The sequence below is a fragment of the Vipera ursinii genome, assembly GCF_947247035.1.
Source record: "Vipera ursinii genome assembly, chromosome: 1".
Lineage (NCBI taxonomy): Eukaryota > Metazoa > Chordata > Lepidosauria > Squamata > Viperidae > Vipera > Vipera ursinii.
This window is the reverse complement of record NC_139512.1, coordinates 355,878,850-355,904,274: the sequence shown is the minus strand read 5'-3', so window position 1 is coordinate 355,904,274 and position 25,425 is coordinate 355,878,850. Positions and strand designations below refer to the sequence as shown.

The following is a 25,425-nucleotide window of genomic DNA, read 5'->3' as shown; positions in this document are numbered from 1 at the left end:
AATAAAATAAGGTGGGCTTTCTCATGCTCCCTTTTTCCAAAGGGACTGCGTTCCCTCTGATGCTAGGCATTTAGGTTTTTAGATTTTATTCCGTCTTGCCCTCGGCTTGAAATTACCTTGGAAATGCTTGCCTGTTAAAAAAAAAAAAAAGGGGCCACTTCTCACCTCTCGGTTGCTTTCTGCATCTTGGCCTTTGCCAAAGAGGCTTCATCCCTCTCCCCCATCTCTTTCTCACCACCCCACCCCACCAGTACCAGCCCCCGTCCCATGCCAGCAAACACCCACTGCCTATGGGTAGCTGGCCGGTGCCCCCCAACCACCTGCCGGAGGTCAGCAGGAGCAGCGTCATGCCAGCAGGTGCCCCTTTGCTTTGGTGGGGGCCAGGACGCAGGCAGAGCCAGCCCCCCTCTCTTTGCCTCTCCTCCCCCGGCCTGCTGATGTGAGCTTGGGCTCGCCCTTCCCTTTCTGCTCGTCCTCTTCCCCGCCGTTGTCCCCCCCACCTCCCCACCCCTCAAGCTTCATGCCCCCCTGAAGAAGATGGAGGTGGTGGGCGATTTTGAATACAGCAAGAAAGACCTGATCGGGCATGGAGCCTTCGCCGTGGTCTTCAAGGGTCGGCACCGCAAGGTATGGGGTGGGGAAGGGGAGAATTGGGGCTCTCCACTCTCTTGGCGAGGGTTGGAGAAGGTGGTTGGGCTTACAGGCCTTGCCAGGTGGGGAGGGAAAACCTTGAAAGTGGGCTTGTGTGCTTTCCCCCCCCCCTCCACCCCCAATTTAGCTGGGAAGCTGTTCTTTAGCTGCCCTGTCTTTCTGCTTCTCCTTAACTAGCTTTCTGCAGTTTGGTACACTTTGGGGGGGGAAACCCTTGAAAGGAAAGAGGTGCATTTTTAAAAGCTGGGTCTATTGTCAAGAAAAATGGTTGGTTTTCCTCCTTTCTCTTCCCCCCCCCCCAAACTCCCCTATTTTTTTTAATTATTATTATTTGGTGGCAGGGGTGTTGCTGTACTGCCCACTGCCCTGCTTGCCAGCTTTGTGTTCCTTCCCCAACAAGAGGCAGGATGGGATGATGTCAGCCTTGGAGTGCCTGTTTCTCCCCCCCCCTCCCCCCCAACCTTCTCCTCTCTCATCCACCCCAATGGCAAACCTGTCTCTCTTAAAGAGGCTGGGGATTACGGGATCGTGGGTTTTGTAGTCCGGAGTCTCCGCTTTGCCAGCAGGGGTGCCAACCTCTCGTCAAAATGTTTGAATGAAGTTCCCAGCTTGGGTAGAAAGATGGTAGCCCTTGGATATGTGGTTGGAGGAGGGGGGGCAGCAAACTTTCCCCCCCTCCCAGTTGTCCCTTTTCCTAGAGTTGCTTTGCCTGCCAGTTGGCCAATTTCAAATGGGTCCTCAGAATTTTGATGAGGATCCCTTCCCTTCTTTTCTCGCCATCTATTATCGCAAGAATTTCTTTCGTTGTGGGTGTGTTGTGTTAAGGGTTGACCTCCGTTCTTGGTTATTAGATCGATGTGTTGTGTTCCTTTTCCCCCCCCCCCACTGTTTATTTTATGATTCTGTTACTTCTGGTTCCTTTCCTTTCCTTCCTTTTTACTATTGTAAGCCGCCTAGACTAGCCCCGCGGGTGGGTGAGACTGGTGGCAAATAAATTTAAACAAATATAAGTAGTCCTCGACATAAGACCGCAAATGAGCCCCAAATTCCTGTTGTTAAGTGAAGACATTTGTTGAGTGAATTTTGCCCCGTTTTACGACCTTTCTTGCTTCAGCTGATAACTTAGTAACCCCAGTTGTTAACGGAATCTGGCTTCCCCATTGATCGTGCTTGTCCGAAGGTTGCAAAAGGTGAGCATGTGGCCCTGGGGGACACAGCAACCGTCACAAATATGAGCCAGTTGCCATGCCTCTTGAATCATGGCGGTGCTGGAAAGGTCGTTAACTGTGGGAAAAAACCAGTCCCTTTTTTTCAGTGCCGTGGTAACTTTGAACGGTCACTAGATGAACTGCTGTAAGTCGAGGACTGCCTATAATTCTTTCTTCTGCAGAGCCCGAGCTGTCTCCTCAAGAGGTTTTTCCTCCTGTGAATCCACTAGCTTGCTTGCCTTATGGATATCTTCACAAATGTCCTTTAAAAGGGACGTGGTGGCTCAGTGGGCTAGGAACGCTGAGCTTGTCGATCAGAAGGTCGGCAGTTTGGCGGGTCGAATCCCGAGTGCCGCGTAACAGAGTGAGCGCCTGTTACTCGTCCCAGCTTCTGCCAACCTAGCAGTTCGAAAGCACGTAAAAATGCAAGTAGAAAAATAGGGACCACTGTGGTGGGAAGATAACAGCGTTCCGTGCGCCTTTGGCGTCTAGTCATGCCGGCCACATGACCACGGAGACGTCCTCGGACAAACGCTGGCTCTTCGGCTTTCAAACGGAGATGAGCACCGGCCCCTAGAGTCGGAAACGACTAGCACACATGTGCGGGGGAAACTTTACCTACGGTAACTAATTTTGAACAACTTGGGATTTCTTTTTGTGTATGCCTGGGTGATCCCTTTGAGGCACCTGCGGTCCTGCTGGGACGGGGAGCTTCTGGGCGCTCTGTTCCAAGAGTATGGTTTTGAGGTCTCCTGAAAGAGGTACCATTGCTCGAGTAACTAGCGTAGTAGGAGGCCCCTGGTCTTCTTGCCTGTCAAAGCCCTTGAACCCGAGTCTAGAGTGCGCTGAAGCTTATTGCCTTGGCTCCAAAAAGGACAAAATTGTGAGCGATCCTCTCACCCTTACAAAGGAGGGTGTTATTGCGGTCCGTTCTTGTCTTTGAGACATGCCGACGTGTTTCCTGTTCAAGCTGCACGTTGGTAAGAGTTTGGGCTCTGGGGTCCTGATTGTAAAATTGTCCTCTTTGTTTGCAACCTGACATTCTGGTAAGGCTTTAGACCAGAGGTGTCCAATCTTGGCAACGTTGAAGACCCGTGGACTTCAACTCCCAGAATTTCCCCCCCTTCCCGGCCAGTTCTGGGAGTTGAAGTCCACAAGTCTTAAAAGTTGCCAAGGTTGGACACCCCTTGCTTCTTTAGACCGTCTTTGTGCTTAGTTGTGTGGAGAGAGAGAGAAAAAAAAGGGTCTGCTAGCTTTTTCCAGGAATCTTCTTAATCTTCGTAAAGCTTTTAAAAGGAAAGAAAAAAAAAAAGACCAGATCTGCTTGCTTCTCGTGACTGCTTACAAAATAAGAACACTTGTTTGTACTTAAAAAGCATTTCTCCATCCTCTTTTCAGAAAACGGACTGGGAAGTGGCTATAAAAAGCATTAACAAAAAGAACTTGTCGAAGTCACAACTCCTGCTTGGGAAGGAGATAAAAATTTTGAAGGTACTGTATATTGGCGGTTTTCTTCCAAGCACCAGCCTTCTTACGCTGTTGTGTAGCTAACACAACGAGGAACCCTGACAATCACAGCAACCTAGCCCTTGTGTTGATACTTAGCAAAGCTTGCCTAGCGCAGAAACATCACTGGGTTTTTGTAGCTTTAGATTTCACAACGCGTTGCAACCTTTATCTTGACTGCGAGCAGGTAGTCCTTGACTTACAACGGTTCATTTAGTGACCTGTGGTCACGTGATTAAAATTCAGACCCTTGGCAGTTGGCTTGCATTTATGATGGTTGCAGTGTCCCAGGTCGTGTGATCCCCTTTTGCGACCTTCTGACCAGCAAAACCAATGGGGACACTGGATTCACTTAACAACCGTGTTACTAAACAACCGCAGTGATTCACTTAACAACTGTGGCAAGAACGGGCGTAAAACTGGACAAATTGCACTTAAATGTTTCGCTTAGCAACAGAAACGTTCAGGTCGATTGTGGTTGTACGTCAAGGACTACCTAAATTGGTCTTAACTTTTAATCTGTACTAATTTATTAGGGGCATTGCTGTTTAATTACTTTTTAATAATTTTTAAATTTTGTATCTTGTTTCTATTATGTATTGCCCTGTTCACCGCCCTGAGTCCTTCGGGAGAAGGGCGGTATACAAATTAAATTAATAAATAAATAATAAATATATACGGAGACTAACCTCTATTTGAGGGCCTTTTGTTCTGCTTTTTCGTTTTGCTCTCTTTTCAACTTGGTTTCAAATAGATGGATGAGGGCTTCCGGAATGACGTGGGATTTTCCTAATTCTGTTGCCCTAGCTTTTCCTTTCTTTGTTGTGGTTCCAAGCAAAGTGCTAAGCAAAGAAAAAGGAACAAACCTAAGTTATGTGTTGGATATTTCTGAATTGGAGATGGTTGGCCAACGAGAGCAATCGTGGCCAGCCGTGTGGAGGCTGACAGCCCAAACCACAATAGGCTTGCCCATGCCTAGTGTTTTTATTTTATTCTGGAGGATGCAGAATCCTTGCAAATTCCACAGGACTAGATAGTAGGAAAATGTACAATTCGCTGGTAAAGCGTGCACTTTGTATGCAGTGTAGTTCTGGATTTAGCCCCCTGCCTCCACTGTGGAAAAGATCAAGGCACAGGAGAATGGAAATTACCCTTGGTGGATCTCCTCCAAGAACTACCACTTAACGCTAAACCATTTCTAGTTAAATTAGAATAAAGATTGTGATGGTAGACTGCCATTGATTTTTCTGAGTGTCCCATCGAGCGCAAGGCTAGAGAGATGTTGACATTTTAACAGAATGACAGAACGGAAAGTGACTTTTGGGGTCTTCTAGTCCAGCCCCCTGCTCAGGCAGGAAACCCTGTACCACAGGTCTGCAACCAGCGGCTCCGGAGCCGCGTGCGGCTCTTTCAGCCGTCTCCTGCGGCTCCCAGTCCTCTGCCATGTGCAGTCCAAAAAAAAAAAAGTGGGACTAAAAAAGTTCAACCAATCAATTCAAATATGCAGGGTAGGTGCATATCTCGCCTTGGCTCCACTCTTCAGTCAAACCCTGTTCTGCACATGTGCGCATGTACGCGCATGCGCACACATTTTTTGCGGCTCCCAGTTTTTCCTTTTGTGAGGGAACCGGTTCCGAGTGGCTCTTTCACTGTTTCAGGTTGCTGACCCCTTTCAGACAAATGGCTGTCCAATCTCTTCTTAAACACCTCCAATGATGAAGCACCCACACCTCCTGCAAGCCATTTGTTCCACTGTTTAATTTTTTTTTCCTCACTGTCAGGAATTTTCTCCTCAGTTCTAGGTTGTTTCTCTCTTTGGTTAGTTTCCATCCGTTGCTTGTTATCCTGCCTTCAGGTGCTTTGGAGAAGAGCTTGACTGCCTCCTCTTTGGGGCAGCCCCTGAGATACTGGAATACTGCTAACATGTCCCCCCTGGCCCTTCTCTTCATTAAATTAGACATGCCCAATTCCAGCAACCCTTCCTTGTATGTTTTAGCCTCCAGTTCCCTGATCATCTTTGCTGCTTTTCTCTGCACTCTTTCCAGAGTCTCAACATCTTTATTGTGGTGACCAAAACCGGGTGCAAAAAAAAAAGATGTTGAGAGTAGAAAGAGTCTAGAGAGGAAGAGCAGCAAAGATGTTTAGGGGGCTGAAAGAAGCTAAAACATAAGAAGAACGGTTGCAGGCATGAAAAAATCAACTTTTGCAGGACTTTTGAGCTGTCCTGTTCTTGCCCCTGCACTAGCACCTGATGGAGGAGTAGAATCTTGTTCATAGTTAGAGCATGCTTTTTGTTGCTATCTATCTCGGGATAAGTTGCGCAGGAAGTCCTTGGCTTATGGCCGTAATGGAGCATCCCTGTGATAATTGTAAAGTGAGTCGCCACAGGACCAATCCAATTTTATGGCTTTTTTTTTTTAGTTATCCTTAAGCAAATCATGGCCATTAAGTGAATCTGTGGTTGATAAATGAACTCATTGTTAAGGGGCGTATTTATTTATTTTATTTTATTTTATTTTATTTTATTTATTTTATTTTATTTTATTTTATTTATTTTATTTATTTTATTTTATTTTATTTTATTTTATTTTATTTTATTTTATTTTATTTTATTTTATTACATTTATATACCGCCCTTTCCCGAAGGACTCAGGGCGGTTTACAGGGTGATTAAAAAACAGAGATACAAAAGTTAAAAACAGATTAAAAAAAATTATATTCGTCCCTGCATAAATAAAACCCCAGTTAAAATTAAGATTAAGGCTAAAATTAGAATTCTCAGCCTGGGCCAGAGAGCTCGAAGAGCCAGGTCTTCAGGTCCCGGCGGAATGAACGGAGGTCGGGGGCAGTCCTCAGCTCCGCGGGCAGCTGGTTCCACAGGGCAGGCGCACCCACAGAGAAGGCCCTATCCCTGGGTGTCGTCCGCCGGCAATCTCTTACCGGTGGCACCCTAAGAAGACCCTCCCTGTGGGAGCGCACTGGACGAAGGGAACTTGATGCCGGCAGCAGGTGTTCCCTCAGATATCCCGGACCCAAGCCAAAACTGGATGTAAACTTTTTTGGGGGGGCGGCAAAAACCTTTTAAATCTTGGATCATGTGACCGTGGGATGCTGCAAACAGTTGTAAATGCAGGCTGGTTGACGAGCATCCCGAAATAGAGTCATGTGACTTCGGGGAGGGAGGGAGGGACGTTGTTTCTGTCAGAATTTCAGAACCCGGTCATACGTACTGTTCGGGGGGATCCCTCATAACGTTGAACACTCACTAGGTGACCCGTTATAAGTTGGAAGACTTATTCTGTGCATTCTGAGTGTTGTGTGGCTTTTTATCTTCCCGTGTTCGGTTCTGGCTAGCTTTGGAGGTTTTTTTGTTTTGTTTAATAATAATAATAATAATAATAATAATAATAATAATAATAATAATAATAATAATAATAATAATAATAATAAAAGTTGGAAGGGACCTTGGAGGTCATCTAGTCCAACCCCCTGCTCAGGCAGGAAACCTTATACCATTTCAGGCAAATGGCTGTCCAGTCTCCAACTTAAAAAAGTTCCCAAGCCAACTCTTGAGCTGTGCTATGCAAGTTGGTTTTATGACCCCGGGCAGACTCTTCAAGTTCAGGTGTGATGCTGAAATAATGGGTTTTGCTTGGTTTGGGTGTTATCCGCTTGGTTAATCCAGTCGTTGTGGTTTATAAAGCGTAGATTATGGCTACCGTTGAGCACACAGCGTGCCGCCTCCAGTAACCTGTTTTAGAGCATCCCAAGAGAATATTGTCAAAAACGTGGTGGTCAAATGGTCAAATTCCAGAAATGTGTTTTTCAGGGGAAGGGCATTTTAAGGTAATCCTCGATTTACTAATTTCTGTTGCTCAGCAAGACTTGTTAAGTGAGTTTTGCTCCATTTTACAACCTTTCGGGACCACAGTTGTTAAACCTGCGGCTGGATGGCCCAAGGTCACCCAGTCTATTTTTGTGCCTAAGGCAGAACTAGAACTCGCCCACTCCTGGTGATTGGCCCTAAGTCACCCAGCCAGCTTTCTTACCTAAGACAGATCTGGAATGCCGCTTGGGGGGGGGGGCGAAAGCACTAATAAGCAGGCATATACATAGAATGAAGGCTATTGCTAAGCACATTGATTTGTGCTTCTTAGATTGTAAGCCACCCTGAGTCTTCGGAGAAGGGTGGGATATAAATGGGATAGATAGATAGATAGATAGATAGATGTTGTTGTTGTTAGTTGCGAAGTCGTGTCCGACCCATCGCGACCCTATGGACAATGTTCCTCCAGGCCTTCCTGTCCTCTACCATCTTCTGGAGTCCATCTAAGCTCACGCCTACTGCTTCAGTGACTCCATCCAGCCACCTCCTTCTCTGTCGTCCCCTTCTTCTATTGCCCTCAATCTTTCCCAGCATTAGGCTCTTCTCCAGTGAGTCCTTCCTTCTATAGATAGATAGATAGATAGATAGATAGATAGATAGATAGATAGATAGATGGATGATAGATAGATAGATAGATAGATAGATAGATTGATTGATTGATTCACACCTTCCAATTGCCTCTTAAGGCTGCGCTGGATGAAATCTGCATGGACCCCTCTCTCAAACTTGCCCAATGTGATGCCTTCCAGATGTGCTGGGGCCTTTTTATTCCCACACAGGCGGGCGAACATGAGAATTGAAGTCTATAGATGGGGGCCCAAGCTTAGGGATTGCGGGGCTAAATAATTAATAGTTGATTCCTTGCCTGTTTGGCTCCTGTGATGTCTGCTTTAGGACCATTTAGGAGGGTGGGAGAACCATGGCCCTTTTATGACTCGTGGACTTCAACTCCCAGAATTCCTCAGCTTGCACAGGGAACGATGGTTATTAGTTTATGATTTGTGGACTTCAATTCCCAGAATTCCTGAGCCAGCATGGGGAACGATGGCTCTTTTATGACTCGTGGACTTCAATTCCCAGAATTCCTGAGCCAGCATGGAAAACGGCTCTTTTATGACTCGTGGACTTCAATTCCCAGAATTCCTGAGCCAGCATGGAAAACGATGGCTCTTTTATGACTTGTGGACTTCAATTCCCAGAATTCCTGAGCCAGCATGGGAAAGGATGGCCCTTTTATGACTTGTGGACTTCAATTCCCAGAATTCCTGAGCTAGCGTGGCTGGCTCAAGGATTCTGGGAGTTGAAGTCCACAAGTCTTAAAAGAGCCGTGGTTCCCCCAACCCTGATCTTAGGAACACAGGTCTTCTGAATTTTTTATTCAGCTTATAATTCCATCCATGCTACTTCTTGCAAACAAGCACTCTGCAAGCACCCCTCTTTTTTTTTTCTTGCAGAAAGTTGCGGTGGGAGCATAAGCAAAACAATTTAAAAATAGCGAAGCAAGTATTTTGTGTGACAGTGAACATGTGACATCCTGTTTGACATTCAGATGATCTTGGTTGTCAAGCTTGGTTCCCGCTTGTCAATCAAATGTGGAAGTGTTGTCAGGCAGGGGCAACTGCTGTCCTTCTCTTCTGTGCAGAATTAACACAATTTGTTTCTTTGATTAAATTTACATGCCGCCCCTTTGGATGGCTCACACTAATGCAAAAGCGCCCGATAGGAAAGTATGAAAAACATTAAAATTAAGTTGAACAACAAATCAAAGGTAAATTTGGAGAAAGTCTCAGAAGGAGCAAAGGAACGGTGTGTCTCATTTATAGCAACTGCTTAAGGCACAGGTAGTCCTCAGTTTATGACCACCGTTGAGCCCAAAATTTCTGTTGCTAAGTGAGACACATTGAGTTTTTAATTCGATCTTATGACCTTTCTAGCCACAGCTGCTAAGTGAATCATTGGAGTTAAGTTAATAACACGTTTGTTAAGTGGATCTAGCTTCCCCCTTGACTTTGCTTGTCAGAAGGTCAGAAAAAGTGATCTTGTAACCCTGGGACATTTCGGCCGTCATAAATATGAATCAGTTGCCAAGCGTCTGAATTTTTTGTCACGTGACCCCAGGGGATGCTTGCAACGGTCGTAAGGGTGAAAAAGGGTCATAAGCCACGTTGTTTCAGCGCCGTTGTAACTTGGAACAGTCGCTAAATGAACTGGTGTTAAGATAAGGATTACCTGTAGTAGGGTCTTCAGATCTTTTTGGCTCTAGATCAGGGGTGGGGAACCTTGGCTCTTTTATGACTTGTGGACTTCAACTCCCAGAATTCTTGAGCCAGCCATGCTGGCTCAGGAATTCTGGGAGCTGAAGTCCACAAGTCATAAAAGAGTGGGCTCAGGAATTCTGGGAGTTGAAGTCCACAAGTCATAAAAGAACCATGGTTCCCCAACCTTGCTCTAGATCAGGGGTCGGCAACCTAAAAAAGGAAAAGAGCCACTGGGAACCGGTTCCATCACAAATTTAAAAAAGTGGGAGCCGCGTGTGTGTGTCCATGCACGTGCATGCGCAAAAAATGTTTTGCGCATGCGCAAAACGTTTTTTTGCGGACGCGCGCGGTTGCCAATTTTTTTTAAGTGAGATGGATCCGGTTCCCGGTTGCCCGACGGCGACGGCCCGTCTGCAAAGCTGCCGCTTTCGGCAGCCTGCAAACGTGCCGCGGCAGCTTCCTCAAAGGGCGCCGCTGCCTGTTCGCGCGGAGGTATGCGCGCACCTCTCCAAACAGGCGGTGCCACTCTCCATTTGGAGAGGTGCGCGTGCACCACTGTCCGTTTGAAGAGGTGCGCGCGCACCGGGTGGCTGGGAGCCACAGGGGACGGCTCAAAGAGCCGTATGTGACTCCGGAGCCGCGGGTTGCCGACCCATGCTCTAGATCATTGGGGAAAACAGATTTTGTGGATAGAGACCAGGCCTCCGTGCTAAATTCAGAACTTTGGACCCAAAGGATTGTCCAGCTGTGGTTTTGATGCCATGTTGGCTGAGATTCTAGTCCCTAACGTTCCAAAAGGCCTGAGAAATACCAGCTTTTCTTTTCTTTTAAGCCAAGGATAATCAGCCATGGATTTGGCTACTTCTACTGATCATCGACTTGGCCCAGTTCCTTCCTCTCCCCCCCCCCCCAATTTGGAGTTGGGGAAGGTTTAGTCATCCTAAAGTAAGGCAAGGCTACTCTGCTTCCTTATTCCAGACCCCCCCTGCCTTTGCCAGGATAATAAAAGCCGAAGCCGAGCATCTCTTCCAAAAAAAAAAGTCTAAAGGGTGTTAGTGACCTAAAACCTCTGCTCCCTTTGTTTACAAAATCCCAAGGAAGGAAACTCTTGCATCTGTAAAAGTATCTCTGTTGGACAAAGACTAGAGCCGTTTGGCTTTGGTGAGTCAACTTTTCCTAGAAACTCTTTGGCCCGTTTCTGAGAAGCCTGTTCCTGGTCTAGTTAACTTGGGCCTGGTTTCAAAGACATCATAAGGCTGGGTTGGTTGAGAACTTGGCAGCCATTGTACCTTGGCTCATTAGAGGAGCACATTATCCATATACCGAGAGAGAACCGAGAGAGTTTATAGGTTATGGGGGTCTTCAAACCTGGGGGTCTTCAAACCTGGCTGAGGCACGCCTGGCTGAGGAATTCTGAGAGTTGAGGTCCACAAGTCCTAAAAGGGCCAAGTTGGAAGACCCCTGTCTTAAAGCATCCTGGCTGAGGAATTCTGGGAGTTGAAGTCCACAAGTCATCAAAGGGCCAAGTTGGAAGACCCCTGTCTTACAGCATCCTGGCTGAGGAATTCTGGGAGTTGAGGTCCACAAGTCCTAAAAGGGCCAAGTTGGAAGACCCCTGTCTTAAAGCATCCTGGCTGAGGAATTCTGGGAGTTGAGGTCCACAAGTCATCAAAGGGCCAAGTTGGAAGACTCCTGTCTTAAAGCATCCTGGCTGAGGAATTCTGGGAGTTGAGGTCCACAAGTCATCAAAGGGCCAAGTTGGAAGACTCCTGTCTTAAAGCATCCTGGCTGAGGAATTCTGGGAGTTGAGGTCCACAAGTCATCAAAGGGCCAAGTTGGAAGACCCCTGTCTTAAAGCATCCTGGCTGAGGAATTCTGGGAGTTGAGGTCCACAAGTCATCAAAGGGCCAAGTTGGAAGACTCCTGTCTTAAAGCATCCTGGCTGAGGAATTCTGGGAGTTGAGGTCCACAAGTCATCAAAGGGCCAAGTTGGAAGACTCCTGTCTTAAAGCATCCTGGCTGAGGAATTCTGGGAGTTGAGGTCCACAAGTCCTAAAAGGGCCAAGTTGGAAGACCCCTGTCTTAAAGCATCCTGGCTGAGGAATTCTGGGAGTTGAGGTCCACAAGTCCTAAAAAGGCCAAGTTGGAAGACCCCTGTTCCAGGTGGAAGGTGTCCCGGTTGAACTTCCTCACATGCCAGGGTCTTCTGAGGTCATGGGTTTCCCCTCCCCCCCTTAATGGGGACTAAAAACAGGACTTTTTTAGTAGTGGCACCCCCAATGCAATGGAAACTCCTGTGGAATTAGAACAGGGGTCTTCCATCTTGGCCGTTTTACGACTTGTGGACTTCCAACCCCTAGAATTCCTCAGCCAGGCATGCCTGGCTGAGGAATTCTGGGGGTTGGAGGTCCACAAGTCGTAAAAGGGCCAAGTTGGAAGACCCCCGAGTTAGAACTTCTATGGCCGTCACCCATACGATTCCCAGGAAGAAACTATGGGAATAATTTTTATGGCAAGCCACATACAGATAGCCCTCGACTTATGACTACAGTGGAACTGTACATTACGATGATCCTAAAGCGGGTCATGAAGCGACTGACTTTATTTTACAACTAGTTTTTTTGTGGTGGTCGTTAAGTAAGTCCACGGTTATTAAGCAAAGCCTTTGTTCGCTATGGGACATTTTTGCCAAGATCTGGAAGTAAATTTAGGCAGAGATTGGTTCTCCGAGCTTTGCTGCTGGGCTTTGGGGCCTTGGCTCTAAGCAGCAACCTCAGGTGACCACCTCTGCCTAAATCTGCAACTTGAGCAAGAATTAGAAGAATTAAGAATGGAATGGAATGGAATATGGAATGGAATGGAATATGGAATGGAATGGAATGGAATCAGAAGAGGAATGGACTCACTGGAGAAGAGCCTAATGCTGGGAAAGGTTGAGGGCAAGAGAAGAAGGGGATGACAGAGAATGAGGTGGCTGGATGGAGTCACTGAAGCAGGAGCCGTGAGCTTAAAGGGACTCCAGAAGATGGTAGAGGACAGGAAGGCCTGGAGGAATGTTGTCCATAGGGTCGCGATGGGTCGGACACGACTTCGCAACTAACAACAACAACAAAGAACAGGAATAGAATAGAAAATGGAATAGAAAATGGAATGGAATAGAAAATAGAACAGAAAATAGAATAGAATAGAATAATGAGAATAATGGAATGGAATGGAATAGAATGGAATAGAAAATGGAATAGAATAGAATAGAGCTGGAAGGGATCTTGGAGGTCTTCTAGTCCAGAGGTCCCCAATCTTTTGGACACCAGGGACCAGTTCTGTGGAGAAAGGTTTTTCTGCGGACTGGAGGGGATGTCGTTTTGAATGCCGCCTGCCTCCCAGGGATGGAGCTTTGCTTGTTGGTGCGGCCTGCTTGCTGGCATGCCGTGGACTGGTGGCAGTCCACGGGCCAGGGGTTGGGGACCCCTGTTCTAGTCCAACCCCCCGCTGAGGTAGGAAACCCTACACCATTTCAGACAAATGGCTGTCCAGTCTCTTCTTAAAAACCTCCAGTGTTGGAGCATTCACAGCTTCTGGAGGCAGGTTGTTCCACTGGTTAATTGTTCTCACTGTCAGGAAGTTTCTCCTTAGTTCTAGATTGCTTGTCTCCTTGATAAGTTCCCATCCATTGCCTCTTGTCCTGCCTTCAGGCGCTTTGCAGAATAGCTTGACTCCCTCTTCTTTGGGGCAGCCCCTGAGATACTGGAACGCTGCTTTCATGTCCCCCCTCGTCCTTCTCTTCATGCAGCTAGACATACCCAATTCCAGCAACCGTTCCTCATATCTTTTAGCCTCCAGTCTCCTGATCATCTTCGTTGCTATGAACGTTCTCTACAATTTCTAACTGGAAGTAAATGCTGAGTTTTGCCAAAAAATACTGTAAATTGGGGTCATTTGACCACCACAAGACACTACAAACAGCTGGTTGAGAGTTCCCCATTTGTCCAAAACAATATAGGGTCTTCTGCTTGAGTAAGGGGTTTGCAATACGAGCCTTCCAACTCTTTTATTTGGTGGCTTTGGCAAGATGAGGATAGGCTGCAAAGAAAAGTCCTGTAATTTGTTTGAGGAAGGGGCACGTAGGTGTAGTTACACAGGAAAAAAAAACCTGTTAGTATTACCTTACTTAGCTGCTCTTTCGTTCCCAGCACTGACTTTCTGAGGTTTCTCTGAACTATTTGCCTTTTTTATTTTCCAGGAATTGCAGCATGAAAACATTGTGGCCCTGTACGATGTCCAGGTGAGTTTATGTTTCTGAGTGCTCCCTTGCACTTTTTTTTTTAACAAATCTGTGTCACTATAACAAGCCCCCTCACTTGTGGCTGTAAGGCGACGACTACCCATATATCCTAGTTTAGGGGTAGGCAACCTCGGCTCTTTTATGACTCGTGGACTTCAACTCCCAGAATTCCTGAGTCAGCATAGCTGACTCAGGAATTCTGGGAGTTGAAATCCACGAGTCATAAAAGAGCCGAGGTTGCCTACCCCTGTAGTTGTACTTAAAAGAGACCGAACTTTCGACGGCATGCAGTTGGCCAGTCCAGCTCTGTGGCTCTAGGACCCTTTCAAAAGGCTTGCGAAATTGAAAAATAAAACGAAAGGGTTCAAGCCGTGCTTTGCTTTGTGGATTCGGCGCCTCTGCCTCTGTTCATCCAGGTGAAAAGATTATTAGCCTAATGTGCTTGAGGCGACACAATGCGCCTCTTTAAGAGGCAGCGAAACGTGTCTCCTGGTGAGGGTCGGATGCCGTTGTGTTTATGAAATCACCGCTTCATCCTGTGGGGAGCAAATTGCGTTTTCCCTGTTTCTTTCGTGGTGTGTTGCCTTCCGTTCTGGTTGTTACCTCTCAACGTTGGCAGGGAAGCGGACGACGGTGCTTTGAAAAGGGTAGGAGGGGGTGGGGGAACTGCTACGAAGGCAGGGTGTTATAGGGCAGGGGTCCCCAACCCGTGGGCCACAGCACACTACCGCTCCGTGGCCTCTTCGCAACCGTGTGAGTGGCTGGCTGGGGAGTGCGGGCGCTTGGGGGCTCATTTGCGCAAGCATCGTTGGGAACCTGTGGCCCCAGTCGCATGAGCATTGCAAATGCTCAGGGTCTCGCTGGGGTGAGCGTCGCGGGTGCTGAGGGCCTCGTGCAAGCGTTTCGGGCCCTTGCGGCCCCACACACCCGCGTCGCAGGCACTCGGGGCCTCACTCGTGCGAGCATCGTGGGTGCTCTCAGCCCTACTCGTGTGAGCAACAGGTGCTCGTATACGCGCTCGCACATGGACATGCCCTCCCACTAAACCAGGGGTAGGCAACCTTGGCTCTTTTATGACTCGTGGACTTCAACTCCCAGAATTCCTGAGCCAGCCATGCTGGCTCAGGAATTCTGGGAGTTGAAGTCCACGAGTCATAAAAGAGCCAAGGTTGCCTACCCCTGCACTAAACCATCCCCTCTTTTCCTCCTTCCCACCCTCTGGGCCATCTGTTATAGGGGGAATCCCACTCCCCTTTGTAGTGAAGAGGTCCTCAGCTTACAACAGTTTGTTTAGTGACCGCTCAGAGTTACAGCAGCCCCGGGAAAAAGCGACTTGTGAACGTTTTTCACACTGAGGCCCGTTGCAGCATCCTCAGGGTCACGCGATCGAAATTCGAACGCTTGGCAACCGACTCATATTTATGACGGTTACCGTGTCCCCGGAGGCCACGGGGAATCCCCTTTTGCGACCTTCCCGAAGGCAGATTCACTTAACCTCCCTGCTGCTAACCTCATTGATCCACTTAGCAGCTGTGGCAAAAAAAAAAAAAAAAGATCGCAAAGGGGGCGAAACCCACTGAAGAAATGTCTCACTTAGCAACCGTGGTGGTCGTAAGTCGAGGACTACCTCTACTCAGGATGGGAACGTCTGATAAGAGTATTATAGTTGGTTTTATTTTGGCAACTGTGTTCTTAATTGTCCCAAAGGTGCTTTTTCCAAAAGGCAACCGGAGGTTTTTTGGTTTTTTTTTTGCCTTTGAAAACGTTTTTGCTTCTCATCCAAGAAGCTTTTCACTTCTTCACTGGAGAAGCTTCTTGGATGGGAAGCGAAACGTTTTCAAAGGGGGGGAAACCCCCCCCAAGAAAGTCTAATTGCCTTTTGGGGAAAAAACAAAACCTTTGGGACAACTGTGATCTGGATGATTAAGAATCTCCACATGTTCTTAATTATTTTTGGACTCCATTACACTTACTGCTTTCCACCTGTATACATTTACATACAAATTGAACGATGTAATCCTCCTTTTATTCAGTATCTTGCTTGTATCTAGCCTTGTGGCGCTAATAAATAAATTTTGAGTTTGATTTCCACTGCCTCGGGTTCCAAACTTTTAGGATGCCCCCAGGAATGGGAACAAGAGGAGGCTGCTAATACGTTCGGCCTTGATGTTCTGTCCCAGCCCACTTGAGTCCTTGTTCTGCTCGCAAGGAGAAAACCCTCTTCCAAGAAACCAGGCAGGGACCGTAAGAAAAAACCAACCCCTTTTATTCTCACAGACCTGAGTCAGTGTCCAAGGCAAACAAACACGGTCCACAGAAACTCCATCCTCAACACGAACGGTGGCCTTCGGCAACCAGCACCTCCCACCCCTTCTCTTTTATTATTCAGCCAAGGCGTGGCTTCCTAATGCCTTCTCCTTTGCCCTTGGAGCCGCCCCACTGCATCCCTCTGTCCTGCTCGCTTCTCTTGCCGGCGCTTTCGTGCATCCTGGATTTGTCCCAGCTGTGCTTCGTCGCTGTCCAACTCAGCCTCCCAGCACAGCTGTGTCTCAGCCTGAGTGCGAGTAGAGGGGCCAGGCTCCTCATCCGACTGTGAGTCTCGGAGCTCCTCAGAGCCTTCCTCTGACTGATGTCACTCCAGGCCCCTCCTCCTTCTCCTCCTCCTCCTCAGACTCAGCTGCTGGATCCACTGGCTGGCGAGGAATGGTGACACTTGGTACCTTAGCTGCCGCTGTGTCTTTTGTACAGACCTGGCTGTGAATTTGCTCTTCATGTCACGGTTTTGGCCCCAACCTTCCCAGCCCAAGCTTATGCTTCTGGATGCAATACTGCCTTGCCCGTATCTTTCCTTCCCGGATCTTGGGCACGTTTCCCCTGGGGAAAAGTAAGGGCAGAAGTCCAATCTTTGCTTTTCATTCCCTTAACTGATTTTTTTTTCCTGCCACCAGCATAAACTGGAGGAAGGAGGCAGAGCTGCAATGCAGTTTGTCTTGGGGAAAAAGCACAGAATCTGCCCTGGAATAACAGGGCTGGGAGATAAAAGAGCCTTGGTGGAGCAGTGGGCTAATGCCTCCTTAAGTAACACCAGCTGCCTGCAACTAGTGCAGGTTCGCATCCCACCAGGCTCAAGGTTGACTCAGCCTTCCATCCTTCCCAGGTAGGTAAAATGAGGACCCAGATTGTTGGGGTCAATAAGCTGACTTTGTAATAATGCCGCTTGGGGTGTGTGTGTGTGAAAGCCCTAATAAGCAGGCATATACATAGAATGAAGGCTACTGCTAGGCTTGTAAGCCGCCCTGAGTCTTTGGAGAAGGGCGGGATATAAATGGAATTAAAATTAAATTAATTAAAAATAAACCAATACTGCACAGCATCTGGATTAATTGTGGTTGGTGGGTCTGACACGCACGCACACACACACAAAAGCTGGAATTTCCATTCCTCAGGAATTGCTGTGACCCAATGCCGCAAATTTTTATGATCGCGTTTTAATTTCCTTTTATTCATAGATTTCCTCTCCCCCCAAAAGATAGGATGTAAAGCACAAGAGTGCTTTGCTGTTTTCTGACACATGTTCAGCTTATACACAGGTAGTCCTCGACTTAACGACCACGTTTGGGGCTAGAATTTCCCTTGCTAAGCCAGGGGGTGGTTAAGTGACTTTTCGCCCAAGTTTACTACTTTGCTATGGGTGTTAAGCAAAACATAGAGCTGGAAGGGAACTTGGAGGTCTTCTAGTCCAACCCCCTGCTCAAGCAGGAAACGTTAGGTTAGGAAGTTGGTTGTTAAGTGACTCTGGCTTCCCCCAGGTACTTTGTCAGAATCACAAAAGGGGAATCGCATCACGGCAACCCATCATCAATATGAGCCAGTTGCCGAGCATCTGAATTTTGGTCACATGACCCCGGGGTTGCTGCAATGGTTGTGTCAAAAATGGTCATCAGTCACTTTTTTCAACTTCAAACAGTCGCTGAATCAGGGTTTTTAAAACTTTTGGCCCTTTTTAGGACTTGTGGACGTCAACTCTTAGAATTCCTGAGCCAGGCACACGAGTTGAAGTTCACAAGTCCTAAAAGGGTCAACGTTTGAAGACTCCTGCACTAAATGAACTGTTGTAAGTCGAGGACTGCCTGTAACTTTGTTCGCCTGTTTGTGGAGCCCAGGATTTTTGAAGTCTGTGCTTATATGCTACATGGGCAGATTCGCTGTTTTGGAATGTTACACTACCCATTTTGTGGGTCATAAGTAGTTGGCAGGAACAGTCTGGCTAGGCAGAGACATGTTGCCATCCCTCTGGGCACGCTGGGACCTGTTGCCTGAACACACAACGTCACCCAAGGCGGAAGAGATTTAAGATACAGAGTCGCTGACTATAAACAACATGCTTTTTTGGGGTGTGTGTGTGTGTCTCAGAAAAAGTCTTATTCAGTTCCCTAGTAATGCTTGTGGAGCGGTGTGGATGTTTTTGCTCTTCTTGCAATCTGGAATTAATTTCCACCACTCTTTGTCATTTGGCCCTTAATCCAGCCTAATTTATATTTTGTGCCCATCCTGATTTCTTTAGCAGCTGATGCCAGTCTAAGACCTAATGGAACACCAAACTATGTCTGGTTTAATGAGAAGAAGGGCTAGGGCTGACATGATGACAGTGTTTCAATATCTCGGGGCCTGCCGCAAAGAAGAGGGGGGTCCATCTAGTCTCCAGAGCACCTGAAGGCAGGACAAGAAGCAACGGATGGAAACTAATCAAGGAGAGAAGCAACCTGGAATTAAGGAGAAACTTCCTAACACTGGGGACAATTAACCAGTGGAACAGCTTGCCACCGGAAGTTGTGGGTGCTCCAACACTGGAAGTTTTTAAGAAGAGACTGGACAGCCATTTGCCTGAAATGGTATAGGGTTTCCTGCCTGAGCAGGGGGTTGGACTAGATGACCACCAAGGTCCCGACATCATCATCATCATCATTATTATTATTATACGCGGTGGCTCAGTGGGTTAAGACGCTGAGCCAGTCGATCAGAAGGTCGGCAGTTTGGCTTGTCGAATCCCAAGTGCCGCGTAGCAGAGCGAGCACCTGTTACTCGTCCCAGCTTCTGCCAACCTAGCAGTTTTGAAAGCACGTAAAAATGCAAGTAGAAAAATAGAGACCGCTCCGGTGGGAAGGTAACAGCGTTCCGTGCGCCTTTAACATCTAGTCACGCCGGCCACATGACCACGGAGACGTCCTCGGACAAGCGCTGGCTCTTTGGCTTTGAAACGGAGGTGAGCACCGGCCCCTAGAGTGGGAAACGACTAGCACGCATGTGCGGGCGAACCTTTAATAATAATAATTTATTATTATTATTATTATTATTATTATTATTATTATTATTATTATTATTATTATTATTATTATTATTATTAAAGTTCCAGTCCACAGACCGTGGGTTGGGGACACCTGGGTTAGACTAGAAGACCTCCAAGGTCCTTCCAACTCTGTTATTCATTCTTCTCAACGTTCGTTTAGCCCAAGGGTTTTCCTCCTTGGACATTAACCAGGTTTCCTCTTTGTGGCTCATGCATGGACTTCTAATAAGGCAGGAAGGGAAGGACTGCAGTTTCTTTTTTGGAAAGGTGACTTGCCCCTATCTTGTTCCTGGAGAGTTGAAAAGGTGCCAGGCTTGGCAAACATTTATCACAATGCTTTTTCTTGTTTGGTGACCATGCCGACCGAGTTGGAGGCTTGGCCGATCCTTCCAGCTGCCGACATAATTAATAGCTTTTACAGAGGAAACCATGCGTGTGAACGTCAGAGTGCCCGTCATAAAATACGAAACTTGGCAGGCAGTTGGAAGCGTACAGTAGCAGAAATAATCGGTACACACACACACACAAAAACAAGGCGTATGACTTTTCCATGTTAAGATACTTGACAACATGGGGCTAATATTTGTGACGTGCACTGCCCACACTCATTTGTCGAGATTGGCAGCTGTGGAAATCAAACAAAAAACAATACGCAGTCTGCAAATCTTTAAAGCCAAATTCCGTCACTTCTTTGTTGTTGCTCTTTTAAATGTCCTTCCCTGAAATCTTGGAACATCCACCCTGCGTTTCCCCCCCCCCCCGCCATCTTTGGCATTTTTTTGGGAGGGGATGAATATTAGTGCTAATAATCATTTGCCTTTGTGTCGTGTTTTTCCAAATACCATTTCCCATTCCAGTTTAGCTTCACTTTTAGCCCAGTGTTTCTCAACCTTGGCAACTTGCAGATCTGTGGATTTCAAATCCTAGAATTTTCCAGCTGGCCTTGGTTGAAATACACTCTATTTGACCTCTTTCTTTTGACCCTAAACATATATAAGGACCTATATCGGGGGTCTTCAAACTTGGCCCTTTTATGACTTGTGGACTTCAACTCCCAGAATTCTGGGAGTTGAAGTCCACAAGTCATAAAAGGGACATAGTTCCCTCATGCTGGCTGAGGAATTCTGGGAGTTGAAGTCCACAAGTCATAAAAGGGCCAAGTTTGAAGACCCCTGACCTATATAATCCTAGGAGCGATCAGACTACAACTGCCACCAAATTGGAGAAAGTGGCTTTTACTAAAGAATGTCACAAAAAGTGGGACAACAGGGTAATAGACGCTCATAGAAAATCTATTTTAGAAGAGGGGCCGTTGAATCTATTTTCAAAAGCAACTAAATGGATAGACTGGATGGAAACCAATCAAGGAGAGAAGCCACCTAGAATTAAGGATAAATTTCCTGATAGAACCATTAATCAGCGGAACGGCTTCCCTCCCAGAAGTTGTGGGTGCTCCAACACTGGAGAATTTTAAGAAGAGATTGGACAGCCCTTTGTCTGAAATGGTGTCAGATTTCCTGCTTGAGCAGGGGGTTGGACTAGAAGACCTCCAGGGTCCCTTCCAACTTGGTTATTCTGTGTCTCGTCATTATTAAACTTCATGAAACAGTTCCTCTGCCCTGGAGTTTTAAAAAGCCGGTTCTTTACATTTAAATCCTGATGGAATTTTCCCGTTTTTTGTCTCCTCTTTTGTTTTTTGCACAATATCCTTGTTAGAGTTTGAGAAATGGGGCACAGGAAGTTTAATCGCGGTCTCTCTACCCTCAGTCAAGTATGTTTGGGGTGCTAGAACACGTAAGCACCAATTAATTTTAAAAAACCAGTCCAGCCGTGTTTGTATTCCAGTGCACCATATAAATTTTCTACTCTTAATCCTGGCCATCTGGACTACAAAATACCTGCCTTGTTTCTTTTTCACCTTTAATTATAAAACGGACGCCTGCAGATTTATTTATTTATTTAATTAAATTTTTATACCGCCCTATTCCCGAAGGACTCAGGGCGGTTTACAGGGCAGAATAAAATATAATATAAAAATAGTATAAATTAAAATAGATTAAATTACATAAGCCCAACAATTAAAACAATATTAAAAGCTAAAACCCCTTCAGTCCAGGCCTGATAGATCAGAAAACCAGATCCCCAGGAAAAGAAGTCACTTCCTTCCAAGCCTAATTAGGGGACAAATTTCCCCCTTCTTTCTCCTTTGTAAGAAGCTGCCCTTAAGGGCCCACGTGTCTGGGTCGTTTCTGTCTTTTTCTTCAAATTAATTAAATACCAACCAATCCTGTCCAAGGGCTGTGCTTGAAAAAAACCCTACCGCATCCCAAATCTGACATCAAGGTAATAGGCACAGTTAGTCTTCGGTTTACGACTGTAATTGACTACAGAATGATGTCTATACGTCATATAAAGGTAAAGGTTGCCCCGCACATGCGTGCTAGTCATTTCCGACTCTAGGGGCCGGTGCTCATCTCCGTTTCAAAGCCTAACAGCCAGCGCTTGTCCGAGGACGTCTCCATGGTCATGTGGCTGGCATGACTAGACGCCAAAGGCGCACGGAACGCTTTTCCCTTCCCACCGGAGTGGTCCCTATTTTTCTACTTGCATTTTTTACGTGCTTTCGAACTGCTAGGTTGGCAGAAGCTGGGACGAGTAACAGGCGCTCACTCTGCTACGCGGCACTCGGGATTCGACCCGCCAAACTGGGGACGCGGTGGCTCAGTGGGTTAGGACGCTGAGCTTGTCGATCTATACGTCATAGCAGTAGTTAAAACAGGTCACCACGGGACCGGGCCAGATTTTACAGCCTTTTTTGTGGCAGTTGTAAAACAAATCCATTGCCCACAATGGCATGGGGGTGGGGGGTAGGGTGGGGGGTTTGTCAGATATCCCCAGAAGTAAATTGTGATTTTTGGCAGAATTTTTTTTGAAAATTACGGTCATTATGCATACGTAAGTGCGGGCTGGTTGCTGATGCCCAAAATGTGATCTGGTGACTTCATGGAGGGGGAGGGTTGTGTGGCCAATGATAAGGAGCCCTGAGGAGATCTGTTGAAACTTCGAATACTAGTTTAAGTGGCCAGTCGTAAGTCAACTTTTAGCCTAGAGAGGGAGAGAGGGATGAAGGGATAGAGGGATAGAGATATTGATGGAGAGATAGATGATAGATGGATAGACAGATGGGATAGGATTGGAGAGAGAGATGATAGATACAGACAGATGATAGACGGATAGATGATAGATACACAGATGGATAGATGGAAAATAGATAGATAGATAGATAGATAGATAGATAGATAGATAGATACACAGACAAATGGATAGATGGATAAAGACAGATATGAGAGATGATATAGAATAGATAGATGATAGATAGATGATAGACGGATAGATAAACATGATAGATGATATAGGTAGATAGATGATAGATACACAGACGGATAGATGGATAAACACACACACACACACACACATATATATATATATATAGAAATGATATATAGATAGATAATAGATGATAGATACATAGACGGATAGTTGGATAAACAGATATAGATGATAGATGATACACAGAAACATGAGAGAGAAATGATATAGATGATAGACGGATGGATGAATAGACAGATATGGGAGACAAGTTAGATACAGATAGATAAGAGATAAATAGATATAGATAGGTAGACGGACAAATAACCTGTTACGTAGGTGCTATAATGGAATGGAGTGGAGAAATGTGTTGAATTACAAAGTAGTACAGAGATTTAGGCCATTTCATGAGATAATATCTGTAAGCAAGTTACTCCAAAAAAAACCCCAACGACCAGGAAAGATTGAGCTGCTGCACGAAACATCCGTCGTATCAGAAATCTGCTAAAAAGATTAAAACAGGATTCCTTGCCAAAGCTGGGCCTCCCTTTTTGCTAGTTAGCTGTGTTTACACAGCGTGAACTTAGTTACATCACACTTGTCGAGCAGCGTTTCTGAACCCTGGCAACTTTAAGATGGGCGGACTTGGAACTCCCAGAATTCCCCAGCCAGGCTTGCTGGCTAGGGAATCCTGGGAGTTGAAGTCCAGGCATCTGAAGCGTTGCTAGGGTGGAGAAACGCTGCTGTCAGACGCCTTGTTTGTCACATTTCTAAGACCACCTGCCTCCATAACGCTCTGGGTAGTGCACAACGTTGAAAACCTGTTAACCCCTTTCTTCAACCAATTTCAGTCATTTTTTTTTGTGTTTAAAAGGCTCCATGCTACTACTAGGTGAACGGTTCCGGTGGAAAGATTTGGTATAAAAGTAATCGGAAAGGATGGGAGAGGGGAATAGAAAAGGAGATGATAAAACAAGGCATCCTTACGTTTCTCGTTGGCTTTTTAAGGGGAACGGAGTTTTTTTTTTTCCCTTTGTTTTTGCACGCTGCCCTGCTGACAGTCGGCAGTCCCGATTCCAAGGAAGCTTGCCCAGGAGAATGTGTGGGTTGGATATTAAGCAAGGGAAAGAAATTGTACAGAAAATTGAGATTGCCTCGAGCGCCTCGCTGGGATTAATCCACTCTCGGCGAGATGTGTAATCTCCAGCTGGGTAGGCCTTCTGTGGGAGCACAGATGCTTGTCCGAATGGCTGATTGTGTATTTTTCTTCTTTCCGTCAAAGAGGGTGTGGGAACAGGCACCGGAGGCCAATAATTCCCCTGGCCTCTTCAACTCCCCAACTTTCCATGGGCTGTGACTGTGTCATCGAAACTGAGCTGCGATGGCTGGATTTCAGTGGTGTGAGTTTGGCCCACGTTTGTGTGCTGTGTCAGCAAGAGTCGCTCCTTTGTCCCTCCGAGGCCTCCTGCCGTTCTTTGGTTCAGCTTCCTGAAAGAGGCATTGAGAAAGAGAGTTTCGTGCCTAAAGCAGGACTAGAACTCGCCGTCTCCTGGTGTTTGGTTCATTGTCACTCAGCCAGCTTTCATGCCTAAGGCGGGACTAGAACTGGCCGTCTCCTGGTGATTGGTTCATCGTCACTCAGACAGCTTTCATGCCTAAGGCGGGACTAGAACTGGCCGTCTCCTGGTGATTGGTTCATCGTCACTCAGACAGCTTTCATGCCTAAGGCGGGACTAGAACTCGCCGTCTCCTGGTGATTGGTTCATCGTCACTCAGCCAGCTTTCATGCCTAAGGAGGGACTAGAACTGGCCGTCTCCTGGTGATTGGTTCATTGTCACTCAGCCAGCTTTCATGCCTAAAGCGGGACTAGAACTCACCGTCTCCTGGTGATTGGTTCATTGTCACTCAGCCAGCTTTCATGCCTAAAGCGGGACTAGAACTCACCGTCTCCTGGTGATTGGTTCATTGTCACTCAGCCAGCTTTCATGCCTAAGGCGGGACTAGAACTCACCGTCTCCTGGTGATTGGTTCATTGTCACTCAGCCAGCTTTCATGCCTAAAGCGGGACTAGAACTCACCGTCTCCTGGTGATTGGTTCATTGTCACTCAGCCAGCTTTCATGCCTAAGGCGGGACTAGAACTCACCGTCTCCTGGTGATTGGTTCATTGTAACTCAGCCAGCTTTCATGCCTAAGGCGGGACTAGAACTCACCGTCTCCTGGTGATTGATTCATTGTCACTCAGCCAGCTTTCATTCCTAAAGCGGGACTAGAACTCCCAGTCTCCTGGTGATTGGCCCAAAGTCACCCAGCTGGCTTTCATCGAGGGGCACAAAGTTCCAAAGGGAGAAATGTTCTTCTCCTGGACCTCCCCAACAGAATCCCTTGACCAAAGGGGCCTGTAGCCCAGGTGGAGGCAGGCCATTGTGGCAAGACAGTTCCTCAGGTAACCTGGATCCAGCCTATAAAAGGCTTTATGCTTTAACACTGTAGATAGCACCTGGAATTTACAGCCAGCAGAGGCTACAATGGTGGTTTATACGGCTGTATCCAGACACAGCTCAAGGGCACCAGGTTGGAGAAATCTTAGCGCCGGCCCATCCCTCCAGAAAAAAGGGGGAAGCATCCAGGAGAGACCACTGTCTCTACGTAGAACAGAATAACAAGAGTTGGAAGGGACCTTGGAGGTCATCTAGTCCAACCCCCTGCTCAGGCAGGAGACCCTACACCACCATTTCAGACAAAATGGCTGTCCAATCTCTTTTTAAAAACTTCCAGTGTTGGAGCATTCACAGCTTCTGGAGGCAGGTTGTTAATAATAAAGTTGGAAGGGACCTTGGAGGTCATCTAGTCCAACCCCCTGCTCAGGCAGGAGACCCTACACCACCATTTCAGACCAAAGGTTGTCTCAGCCTTCC

At 46.8% G+C, this 25,425-nt stretch overlaps 1 protein-coding gene across 1 annotated transcript in view; it reads left to right on the top strand.

Moving 5' to 3' along the window:
- The window catches only part of ULK2 (unc-51 like autophagy activating kinase 2), a 129,566-nt gene continuing 104,141 nt past the window's right edge, over positions 1-25,425 (top strand). Inside the window, exons 1-3 of the mRNA XM_083350341.1 lie at positions 1-627; positions 3,258-3,350; positions 13,750-13,791. Coding sequence (XP_083206467.1) covers positions 538-627; positions 3,258-3,350; positions 13,750-13,791 — 225 coding nt within the window. The 5' untranslated portion in view covers positions 1-537. The remainder of the gene's footprint in view (positions 628-3,257; positions 3,351-13,749; positions 13,792-25,425) is intronic.